At 40.8% G+C, this 13,017-nt stretch overlaps 1 protein-coding gene across 3 annotated transcripts in view; it reads right to left on the bottom strand.

Moving 5' to 3' along the window:
* Positions 1-13,017, bottom strand: part of cnot1 (CCR4-NOT transcription complex, subunit 1) — a 229,274-nt gene that overhangs the window by 25,443 nt on the left and 190,814 nt on the right. For all 3 annotated transcript variants that reach the window (XM_073069651.1, XM_073069650.1, XM_073069649.1), the window contains 5 exons: positions 9,437-9,606; positions 8,810-9,041; positions 5,482-5,730; positions 4,431-4,594; positions 897-1,014 (listed from right to left, as the gene is read on the bottom strand). In XM_073069651.1, coding sequence (XP_072925752.1) covers positions 897-1,014; positions 4,431-4,594; positions 5,482-5,730; positions 8,810-9,041; positions 9,437-9,606 — 933 coding nt within the window. The remainder of the gene's footprint in view (positions 1-896; positions 1,015-4,430; positions 4,595-5,481; positions 5,731-8,809; positions 9,042-9,436; positions 9,607-13,017) is intronic.

The raw sequence follows: 13,017 nt of genomic DNA, 5'->3' as shown, positions 1-13,017 counted from the left end.
AGGAATTTGGATCTCTAGCATTCTGTGAGGATTTCCAACAGTGGTGTGCAGATTATTCTGCTATATCTTTTGAAAACAATTTTTTTAGTAGTGGGGCTTCAATGTTGATGATTTGTCACACCTGGAAGGCCTACAAGGCCTTGCAAGTCCCCCCACCACCCCAATGCACAGGATTTGTAGTTATGCCTGACTGCTGCTGGGTCTCCATCTCTTTCTCAAGCTACTGTTAGTGAAGTGTTAGGAGATGTGCACAATTGTGTAATGCCCCTTGGGAAAACACACACATCCCACCTTGGCACTCTGCTGGGGGTTGGGAACACTCCAATATCAATTTACATCCTTTTATCCAATTTCAAGGTAGGGGACTAGCCTTGATCTTAGCACAAAACACGTTTTTAGGCAACTTCAAACAGCTACACAAAATAATGCTGGGATTCCAATGCTTCATCTGAACATTCACTTGAAATGAAATTAAGATTAAAATGTCTGTATTTACATTAAAAGTAACTCAAGAAGTGGGCAGCAGAGTAAACTGACAGCAAAAAGTTGATGTCTTGTATACAATCTGACCGGTAAACACCTTCCCTCTGAATGATTATTATTCATGTGACAATTGTACTGCATGGCAGCAGCTTAAATCAGCAGGGTAAAAGAGATAGGTGATACTAGTCACAACTTCGGACTAAATTCCTACCCCACAGGCTTCAACAACTCTGATCGTTAAGGCCCGTTTTAACAGCCACTTGCTAAACCATGGAATTAATTTGTTCTCAACACAAAATTCAGCAACCAAACAACTGTATAGAAAGAGAATACACACAAGTACACACACAGGATAAACTGTACTGATAGCAATTAGCACAAGTGGCAGAGGCAATGAATACACTTGTTCCTACCTTCTGTTGAGGTGTATGCGCCAGCATTCTCGCAATGAAGATACGGTGGGAAATCAGTTCCAGCCAGGCGTAGACAAATCCAGGAGCTTTAGTGGGCCGCAAGATGTGGAATGTGTTGCTGCATGAAAGGACATCTCAATTTATATCAAAATAACTCTACTCATTGTAATGTCTTCAAAAATTCAAAAAGCCATTCCAATAACAGTGTGCATATTAAAAGCACATTTACAATGTCTGCAATTTGAAATTATATCAATAAGCTATGCTGATATGAAAGCTTATTTGTAGATCAAATAATGCACAACCTCTCCTTTTCTGCCTTAGGTTTCAAGTCAGCAGAAATTCATACTGACACACCAGCAATGACAGCGGAGGCCCTCTTTAGTCTCAATCTGATACAAAAATGAGGTGCAACAACTCAGGTCTTAGAAATACAGAAGGTTTTAAGATAATTCACGTGTCAGTGACTTTCCTTTTTAAATTTAAAATTGGTCATGGACGGTATAACTCAGTCACCCTTCCTCCTTCAGATCCCCTGAATTTACCCTCTAACATGAGCTTCATATCACAGAAGATAAGTCACTTCGCGCATCAGGCCTGAACCTACACACGTTTGAAGTTCTGTAACTTCTGTTCCCAACTCTTGAACTGCAAAATCAGAGAGTGACCAGATGAATATATATATAATGGGGATTTCTTTCAATTTCTTTTAAGGATATGTCAGAGAGCAAAAGTGACTACAGTTGCTATTACTAAGGAGAAGGTGCTTGGGAGTCTGAAAGTAGATAGGTCATCTGAACCAGATGCAGGGTTCTACAAGAGATGGCAGAAGAGACTGTGGAGGCATCAGTAGTGATCATTCAAGAATCACTAGATTCTGAAATGATTGTGCAAGACTGGAAAATTGCAAATGTCACTCCACTCTTTGAGGGTGGGAGGCAGAAGAAAGGAAATTATAGGCTAATTAGCTTGACTTCACTGGTTGGTAAAACGTTGGAGTCAATTTTTAAGGTTTCGGGGTGTTTGGAGGCACATGATAAAATAGGCCAAAGTCAGCTTAAGGGGAAATCTTGCCTGACAAATCTGTTGGAATTCTTTTAAGAAATAGCAGGCAGGACAGACAAAGGAGTCAATAGATGTTGGTTACTAGAAAGAGCCCATGATATTACAGGAATGCTACTAGCATGGATAGATGATTGGCTGACTGGCAGTAGGCCAAGGGTGGGTGACAGTGACTAATGGTTTTCACAGGGGTCAGTGTTGGGACCATTGCTTTTCATGTTATGTACCAATGATTTGGATGATGGAAATGATGGCTTGTGGTCAAATCTGCAGATGGTACAAAGAGAAATGAAGGGGCAGGTGGTGTCAAGGAAGTAAGAAGCCTGCAGAATGACTTAAACAGATTGGGAAAATGGGCAAAGAAGTGGCAGATGGAATACAGTGTAGGAAGTACATGATATTGCACTTTGGTAGAAAGAATAAAGACTATTTTCTAAACAGGAAGAAAATTCAGAAATCAGGTGCATAAGGACTTGGGCATCCTTCTGCACTATTCCCTAAAAGTTTAACATGCAGGCTGAGTCAGTAGCAAGAAAGGCAAATACAATGTTGACACGCATTTTGAGAGGACTAGAATATAAAGTTTAATTATTATTTGCCAATTAATTTGTGGTAATATTACTTTATATGCTGTGTGTTGTGCACCTTGGTCTGGAGGAATGTTGTTTCGTTTGGTGGTATACATGTATACAGTTGAATGACAACAAACTTGAAAACAATGATGTAATGCCTTGTCAGACCAGACTGGAGTACTGACAGCAGTTCTGCACCCCTTATCTTAAAGATGCGCTAACATTGGAAAGGGTCCAGATGAGGCTCATGAGAATAATCCCAGAAATGAAGGCATTAGTGTATAAGGAGCATTTGATGAGTCTGGGCTTGTACTCAGTGGCGTTTAGAATGGGAAGGGGGTGGGGTGGGGAAAAAGAGGAAATCTCATTGAAACTGATCAATAACTGAAAGGACTAGAATACAGTGGATGTGATGAGGATGTTCCTAAAGAGCTGTTCATTTAGAACAGTATATTTCCTATCTTCTATACTGTACTTTCATTTTGTGAAATATTGTAAGAACTTTTTTGAACTTACCTGCTAATATTTGCTCATACACCTGTCATCTTAACTAGGGGTTTACAAATTTAAAATAGCCAGGCCTGGCCAGGCCTGGATAAAACATCTCAGACAGAAAAAGGAGTGAATAGTGGAGCTCTGCGTGTGGCATTGCAAACCTTCTGCCTACAAGTATGGTGTCCGAGCATGTCAACACTAATATAATTACAGTCGGCTCTCTTTATCCGCGAGTCCTGCATGTGTGAATTCAACCAACCGCGAATCGAGAAAACCCCGAAGTGCTCTTCCAGCACTTGTTGTTTGAGCATTATCTGCCTCGTGTCTTGTTCGTTCCTGATTTTAGTATTATTGAGCCTCCTCCAAAGTGTCCTTGTATTCCCTAAGCAAGACTGCGTAACAACTACTGTACTCATTGTTTGATCATTGTTCGACTCGCGTCTTGTTCTTTCGCTGCTTGTGTTGAGCAAGAGGAAAATGTAGTTTTTTTCTTGTCAATATTCCCTGAACATTACAGTATAACAACTATTTACATAGCATTTACATTGTATTAGGTATTATAAGTTACCTAGAGATGATTTAAAGTATACGGGAGGATGTGCGTAGGTTATATGCAAATAGTACACCATTTTTTATAAGGGACTTGAGCATCCGCATTTTTTGGTATCCGTGGGGGGGGGGGGGGGGGGGTCCCGGAACCAATCCCTCGCAGATAAGGAGGGCTGACTGTATACCAATTACAACCTTTTGAAAATGTGATTATAGCAGGGGACTTAGCATTGTATCTTGCAAAAGCTCAATTCATATAGCTTTCCAGTCAATAAATCTCCATGGTTTACTCCTCCTGTGCTAATTTTTACTCCAAATTAGCATTTTCCTTTGAATTCCTTTACTGAGCAGTCTGACAAGTATCTTGCTAAAATCCACATCCCTCCTTGTTATCTCATAGAAATTCAAAAAATTGGATGAAAATGTCTACCCCTTAACAAACCCATTCTGAAAGGTCCTTCACTAACCCATCTTCCCCTTTTTATACTATCCCTGAAATTTCGAAAAGCTGGTTCACTTCTAATCATTAGCTAATGACTTTAATTACTCGGCCTATCCTTTCCCTTTTTTTTTCTAAAACTAATACACAAGAGGTTTTCCAGTCTCTGACACCATGCTTGTAGGCAGAAAGGTTGGCACATACAGAGATCACTGTTGCCTCCTTTTCCTCACATCTGAGATTTGTTTTATCCTGGCCTGGCTATTTTCCACTTAAAATTTTAAACCTCTTAAATATACCCTTCTCTCAAAGGTTTATCATTTCCAGTACTGGACATTCTCCTTATCAGCTCCTGCATATGTTGATTATCTGACTATGAATAAAACAGAGAGAATATTAATCTTTGTTAATACCTACCAGAAAGCAGTCAGAGTCTGGAAATTGATTGTTTCCAGCACATGCTCCGGGGCATTTAACTCCAGCAACAACATGATGAAGATTCGATGATATGGCAGCTGCTGAAACTCACTCTGACGTACTTCATGATCTTGCAGTAGGACTCCTACTACAATCCCCAGAACCTGCAAGCATCAGATTTGTAAATATTTTTAAAAATCCTCTTCTGCAAAGACGGTAATTCATGCAGCTCTAGTATCTCTACTCAGCCATAACCAATCTTCATGATTTTCTAGATACATGCAGTAGCATGGTACCCAATTATGAAATGCCGATTATCTCCACTCTTAACATTAGACTCTTCAGAACATATTCAATAACTGGATTGTTACCAAATTGCATTGTCATGGTAGAAGGTGATCCAATACTTATATTTTGGCAGTACATATCTCAATTAACTTTCTCCTTCTCTCTTCTTCCCCATAGACCAGTAACCCATACTACCAGGCCAACTGTAAGTTAACTGCACTGATTAGCTCAGGACAATGACTGCCAAAGACAAAGGCTAATAGATTAAACAACTCTGGAATTTTAACATCTTGTTTGGGAAAAATTACCCAATTTTATTGAGGCTTGATCTGTTAGTCAATAATAATCTGATCACTAAATTCTGAATTGATTTTAAAAATTGCTGAGTGACCAATGAAGATAACATGCTGACCCAACTGATAAGTAACTAAAGTAGGAAGCTGGGTTCCACCTAATCCCCAGTTAAGCAGCTTTGATAACATCAGAAATCACACAACTGTAGGTTGCAGGGCTGAGATGGAGGCAGATCTGTTAAATGTCTATTCAAGGGAGACCAAAAACTGATGGGGCAAAATGGTTCAGCAGACATTTTCAACTCAGACCCCTCAATACAAATGAAATCTGAGTACTAGCAGTGAAAGGAAGGTTCCACCTGTCACTGAAAACAATCTGTTGATTTGGATGTGCAACACTCCTACCAAATCCCACTCAACAATTAAAAAAACACCAGTGACAAAAGCACTAGACTGCAGAATGTACTCACCTTGTTAAGAAGATTTATTTTAGTAACCGTATTGGTAGCTTCCCCAGAGTGTTTGACCAGCAGGGCTATCAATCTGACAAAAGCATCTAAGTTGTGATAGCACTTGGCCCTGATTATTGTGGGATTGGCAGAAGGATTGTGCTGTTGCTCCTGTTGTGCACGGTAACTAATTTCAACGCACATTTCGGTACAGAGGCGGAAAAAACGAGTAATAAGGTCGTCAGTCTTCAAAATTCCCTGCTGGTGCATCTGGAGGGAAAACAGAATTTCAACATCTAACAAGGAACACTGCATCAACAAACTATGTTCACAGTTCCATACTTTAATAGATCAGCTGCAAGTATTGCTATCGTATCCAGTTGACAAAATGAGAAGTGAAACAGGTACACTAGATCACCATTTGAGTTATTCCTCAGATTAAAATGCCAACAGAAAAAAGAAATAATTAAAAACTAAAAAAATACAAAAGCTTTTGGTGGCCTGTAAGAGCAGAAAGGTTGAAGATCTCAAAAGACAATATATGCAGCATACTAATAGATCTATCCATTTATCTTTAAGGCTAGAGAGTTCAGGACTGACAGCTGGCAGGTGCTGCAGATTGGTAAGGAGATGAAGCAAGAGCTAAAAAGCGTAGGACTGTTGACTGGTGCGAGGAGGAGCTAGAGTGGTGGATATGCAGGAAAAGGATTGTGAGAGTAAGAAAGTAGAAGTTAGGGAAGGGAATGCCAGTGCATACTTACACAGCTCTGTCCTTCCCATGATCTCCCTAATACCTTCTTTTCCACCACATTCTCCTACTCTCATCTCAATGTCTCTAATTCCATTTACAGGACAAATGGCATTAGTCAGAACCTTTATTTGAAATTCTGCAGCTTTATCTGGTGAAGACACTCAGGCAACAGGAAGGAGATAGAGAATGCTGGACTCATTAGGAGAGAGATCAGTAAAATAATAGTGCTTGATCCAAAATCTGAGGTGATGTAATGGGGTAATATATAGCACTAACATGCAAACCCATAAGTGACAACCATTTTGTGGATAGTGAAAAAAGTAATCCTTAGAAAAGCCTATACAAGATTTATTAGCAAATTAAAGAGAAATCTTGGCAAGTAAAGGAACTATGGAGTATGCTACTCGAGGTGCTGACTATAGCAAAGGTCTCATCGACCGTTAAGTCTAGATTCCATAAGAACATATTGGAGCAGAATTAGGCCACTTGCCCCATCAAGTGCTCTGCCATCTCTCCGTGGCTGATCCATTTCCCTCTCAGCCCCGATTTCCTGCCTTTTCCCCGTATACATTCATGCCCTAGCTTATCAAGAATATATCACCCTCTCCCTTAAATATACCAAATGACTTGGCTTCCACAGCCTCATGTGGCAACAAATTCCATAGATTCACTAGTACTCTGGCTAAAGAAATTCCTCTTCATCTCTGTTCTAAATGGACATCTCTCTATTGAGGCTGTATCCTCTGGTCTTCTTCCACCATAGGAAACATCCTCTCCAAATCCACTCTATTGAGGCCTTTCAACATTTGATAGGCTTCAATGAGATTCCCCGATTCTCTGAATTTGAGTACAGGCCCAGAGCCATCAAATGCATCTCACATGACAAACCTTTCAATCCCGAATCATTTTTGCGAAACTCATTTGACTCCTCTCCAATGCCACCCCTCCTTTTCTTAGATAAGGGCCCAAAACTGCTCACAATACTCCAAGTGAGGCCTCATCAGTGCCTTATAATGCCTCAGCATTACAACCTTGTTTTTATATTTTAGTCCTCTTGAAATGAACGCTAACATTGCCTTCCTCACCACCCACTCAACTTGTAAGTTAACCTTTAGGGAATCCTGTACAAAGACTCCCAAGTCCCTTTGCAACTCACTTTTTAAAATTTTCTCTCTATTTAGAAAATAGTCTATACTCTTTTATTTCTTCTATCAAAGTGCATGACCCAACATTTCCCGACCCTGCATTCCATCTGCCCATTGTCCTAATCTAAGTCTTTCTGTTTCCCCCCTGCTTCCTCAATACTACCTACCCCTCCCATCTATCTTTGTATTGTCCATAAACTTGGCCATAAAGCCATTAATTCCATCATGCATATCAATGACAAATACCGTAAAAAGCTGTCCCAACACAAACCCCTGTAGAACACCACTGGCCACCGGCAGCCAAACACAAAAAAGGGCTTCCATTATTCCCACTCTTTGCCTCCTGCCAATCAGCTAATCCTCTATCCATGCTAGAATTTTTCCTATAATACCATGGGCTCTTAACTTGTTAAGCAGCCTCATATGTGGTACCTTGTCAAAGCCCTACTGAAATCCAAGTATACAACATTCTGTGGTGACCCACTTCCCAGCGCACTCGAACCGGCTCACAAAGTGGCGCGGTCCGGCATTGAGGCCGGTCCCAAAAAGGGCACCAAGTCTGCTTCACCAGCAAGGGGAAAAGCCCGCGCGCGGGACGGGACTGTGAATACACGCCCCCGCTCCAGGGAGGGTGGGAACAGGAAGGCTTTAAAGCGAGGCCGCGAAGTTTGAATAAATCTCTTTTGCAACTGCAACTCACCGACTGTGTGTCGTTATTTCAGCGCTGTGTGTAGCACACCGCTACAATCCATTGATTCTCCCTTGTCTATTCTATGTGTTATTGCTTCAAAGAATTCCAACAGATTTGTCAGGCCAGATTTATGCTGACTTTGGCCTATTTTGTCATGTGTCTGTGTACCCTGAAACCACATCCTTGACAATCAGTCAACTAACATCCTCCCATCCACTGAGGTTAGACTAACTGGATTATAATTTCCCTTCTTCTGCCTTGCTTCCTTCTTGAAGAGTGGAGTGATATTGGCAATTTTCCAGTCCTCTGGCACCATGTCAGACTTCACTGATTCTTGAAAGCTTGTTACTAAAGCCTTCACAAGCTCTTCAGTCAGCTCTTCCAGAACTCTGGGGTGTACACCATCTGGTCTAGACGACTTATCTCCCTTCACACCTTTCAGTTTCCCAAGCACCTTCTCCCTAGTAATAGCAGCTTCACTCACTTCTACTCCCTGACACTCTTAAACTTCCGGCACACATTTCCTTGTCCCCTATTACTACCTCTCCAGCATCTTTCTCTTACTCCTGTCAGTTTTTCAGGATTATGCTCAACTTTAGAACAAATGCCAACATTAACCTATTGTGCCAAATAGCCTACATGTTGCATCAAACTCTACAAACACATGGATTTCAGCAGTTTTCACCTTGCTCATCACACAAGATTAAGTAGCTTCCATTAGCTATCTCCTTTCTTATTCAGAAACACTACCCTCACCCTTACCTGCCCAACAAAGGCAGAGAATGCTTTGGTGCTGTCCCGTCCGGCTGCTGCAGAGTGGTATAGGTTCACCCATTCCCTCAGTAAATATTCTGCCTTCTCCCGAAGTCCAGGTGGGTCATCATATTCTGATGCCTGTGATATCCCAGAATGCATCATGAAGTTGGGGCCGCCATGTGCACGATCCATCATGGCTTCGTAGTTAGCCCTCAGGAGATCCATGAGCTGTGGCAATCTGTTCAGAAATAAACGGTAGTTATCTGCACCTCTGAATCATGGTGGAAGCCCTGAATCATGAATCTTGATTAAAATGATAACATCAATACTGACTTACAACATTTATGTATAGCCAAATACGAATGCTCTGGAAGACTTAAGGTTTTTTGCAGACAAGGGAAACAGATGCAAACAGATGCTGATCTAAACAGGTGATTGACAAGATCATCAATGAAATATGCTTTGAGATGTTTGGTAATAGCCAGTTCACAGGAAATACCCAGCATGAGCACCACCGATAACTCTTGAGCTTCCAAATCTCACAATTAAAACTTAGTTTACATCATTCTGAAAGGACTGGATTTCAATTTACTATGTTTTTGAACCTATTCCCAAGCTAATTCTAATACATACCCTTCAGGTGCATTTCCTCTGGAATGAGCACTGATCCTCATAAGTGTTTCAATAGTGTTGAATAAATCTGCTTCAGTGATGTGGCTAATGCTTCTCTCATCTACCAAGAGAATCTTCACCAACTGCATGGCAAAGGCTACAGCCATGTAATTCAGGCCATTCTCCATTGACTGTCAGAATAAAATACTGTCATTAGTTTAATAAAAAATAGCACAATGTACATTGCAGATATAAAAACATTCAGAACCCATCAGATTAGGAACACACAACTTCAACAAAATGTTGTCTTGGGTTATATTTTTGAGACTCCCACTAAAGAGTTCACACAGTAATCTACATCCTAACTACACTTTTAATTAGAGCATAAAATAAGTGTCATTAAAAATTAAGGAAATAACCATCCACACAAAGGAATTTCTGTGTGTGGCAAAAAATGTAACACAATTGAGCTTCTAAGCTAACTATTTGTCATCCAGCTGCAGTCTACGATCAATTTCATTGTCATAGTGTTGCAGTATGACTGCACCAAACCCTCTCACCACTTCTCAGCCAATTTATTTTCTAAAGCTCAGATATATATTAAATTTTGTCAAAGATCTTGCCATAAAATGCTAATCGTATTAACTTTAACAACTGTTTAAATTTTCTGTAGGAAGCAAGACCATTAAAAAAACCTCCAAAAATCACAAGGATTTACAGCTGAGTAAAGAATGTTGATAAGTTTTATGTTGATCTACAGTTGAACTATCTTGTAGCTGGGTACAACTGTAATCACAGGCATGATAGAGCAGTCCTAATGAAGGGTCTTGGCCTGAAATGACAACGGTACTCTTTTCCATAGATGCTGCTTGGCCTGCTGAGTTCCCCTCGTTTGTGATAGAACTTCCCATCCCATTTTCCCATTAGAAAGACATAGTTTTTATTAATTGTGTTGATAACAGCCCATCTACTATGCTCTAATTATTAGTTAACATCAGTACTTGTCAGAACAGTGAAGCTGGAGCTTTGAAGATGGTACTAAGAACCCTGAAGCTACGCACGAGGAACACACAGAAGCCCAGCGTAAGTGTATAACCTCTCAAACTACCCTTCCATCTGTGGGGAGTCCGGTGTTCCCACAGTGGCTTCATTCTCCACCACAGAATCAAATTGCAGTGGAACCACATCATTATTAATCCTGAGAGATTGCCAAAGAGCTTACATGATGTACCAAATCATTCACTATTAGAGCACAGACAGGCCCCTCATTCCATTTAGTCTATGCCAAACTATTTAAACTGCCTATTCCCATCATAGCCGTCCATACACCTGCTATCCATGTACCTATCCAAACTTAGCTTAAATGTTGAAATCAAGCTTGCATGCACCATGCGCGCTGGCAGCTCATTCCACCTCCTTCTGAATGAAGAAGAGTTCTCTTATGTTCCCCTTAAATTTTTCACATTTCACCCTTAACCCATGACCTCTGATGGTAGACCCACTCAACCTCAGTGTAAAAACCTGCTTGCATTTACCAAACTATACCTCTCATAATTTTGTATACCTTTATCAAATTTCCTCTCAATGTTCTATGTTTTAACTCAGGTCCTCCAGACCCAGCAACATCCTTGTAAATTTTCTCTGTACTCTTTCAACCTTAATTACATCCTTCCTGCAGGTAGGTAACCAAAACTGTAAATACTCCAAATCAGGCTTCACCAATGTCCTATACAACCTCAACATACCATCTCCTGTACACAGTACTTTGATTTATAAAGGCCAATGTGCCAAAAGGCTTCTTTATGACACTATCCACCTGTGAGGCCACTTTCAATGAATTATGCACCTGTATTCCCAGATCCCTTTGATCCACTGCACTCCTCAGTGCCCTACCGTTTACTGTGCAAGACCAAACGAAGTGCAACACCGTACACTCATCTGCATTAAATTGCATCTGCCCATCAAACAGTAGTAAATCACTGCAACTGGATTTGGTTGTGTTGTCTAGAAGATGCTTTGCCACTCATCTGAGAAACTTCTTCAGTTCTGATCCATGGTGGGTAGTTTTGTGGCTTACAGACTCTGAGATGTTTAAAGGTAAAGTACTCACACGAGGGTTGTAAAGAGTAGTAGAGGCATTGAGAGGGTCATTGGTCTTTGGAAATGTGAACTGTTGTGGAGATGCTGGGGCAGAGATGCTAGGACTGTATTGTAAGTAGCTGATATGTGGAGTCTTCATTGACCTGCCATTTCTCAGTCCATTTTTCCAGCTGGTCCACATCCTGCTGCAAAGCTCTGACAGTCTTCCTCGCCCCCAGTCTTGGTGTCTTCCACAACTTTGCTGATCCAGTTAACCACATTTTCATCCCGATCATTTGATATAGATGACAAACAATAATGGACCCAGCATCAATCCCCATGGCACTCCATTTGTCACAGGGCTGCAGTTAGAGAAGCAACCCTCTACTACCACTCTCTGGCCTCTCCCACAAAGCCAATGTCTAATCCAATTTACTACCTCATCTTGAATGTCAAGCAACTGAACCTTTCTGACCAACCTCCCATTCGGAACCTTGTCAAATACCTTGCTAAAGTCCAGGTAGACAACATCCACTGTCTTGCCTTCTTCAACTTTCTTGGTTACTTCCTCCAAATCTTTATGATTGGTTAGACACAACCTACCACACACAAAGTCATGCTGACTATCCTTAATCAGTGATTGCTGTATGAAATAAACATTTCTTTGTTGTTGCGAAGTTTGCATTTTCAAACTTAACTTTACATTGCTTGCACACAAAATACTTAAGTATTTATTGAGTTGATAAATCATTTCAAATGTAAACATTACCAGGCACAATTATCTATCTCCTTTATTTGATGTTAATCAACTTCTATTAAAGTTGTTCATAATACAGTCCTTATCCACGAGGGACTGGTTCTGGGACCCCTCGCGGATACCAAAAATCGCGGATGCTCAAATCCCTTATTCAACCACGTCTTAATGTGGTGGTCCTTAGGACCCAGCGGAACCCTAGACCTTATATAACTTGTCGCAGTGCGGTGGACATTAGGACCCGGTGGTGAGCTCTGAATCTGCAGCGTTTCTGTTCACAAAAATAATCACGATCACGATTGAAAATAAAGTGATCGGAAAGAGTTGAAACGCTATCGGTCATTGGAAAAGTGTTAGGCTACGTCGGTCAACGATCGGAACAATTTTAAAGGATAAAGTGAGAAAGACCCTGCCCCGATGAAAGCTACAATTATTACTAAGCAACACAGTGGTTTAATTATTGGGTTTTGGGCTTTTGATCCTCCACATCAACCCAGCACGGTGGAGAGCGCACTCGGGAGCGATCTGTCACTGGATCAAACTCGGGAACTTCTGTTCACAAGCCAGCACTGAAACATACGTTTTTACATACATACTTGTATGTATACATACTTGCATAGAAAGGTAAAATATATACTATATACTAAGACAAACCGTTGACTGACACTAAATAATACCAGATGTACCTGTTCCGACTTACTTAGAAAGAGAACTTACGATTTTTTTCTATCCTGATCCACGATAACCCACACACATCCTCCCGTATACT

The sequence above is a fragment of the Hemitrygon akajei genome, chromosome 17 (genome assembly GCF_048418815.1).
Source record: "Hemitrygon akajei chromosome 17, sHemAka1.3, whole genome shotgun sequence".
Taxonomy (NCBI): domain Eukaryota; kingdom Metazoa; phylum Chordata; class Chondrichthyes; order Myliobatiformes; family Dasyatidae; genus Hemitrygon; species Hemitrygon akajei.
This window is presented reverse-complemented; position numbering and strand designations above follow the sequence as displayed.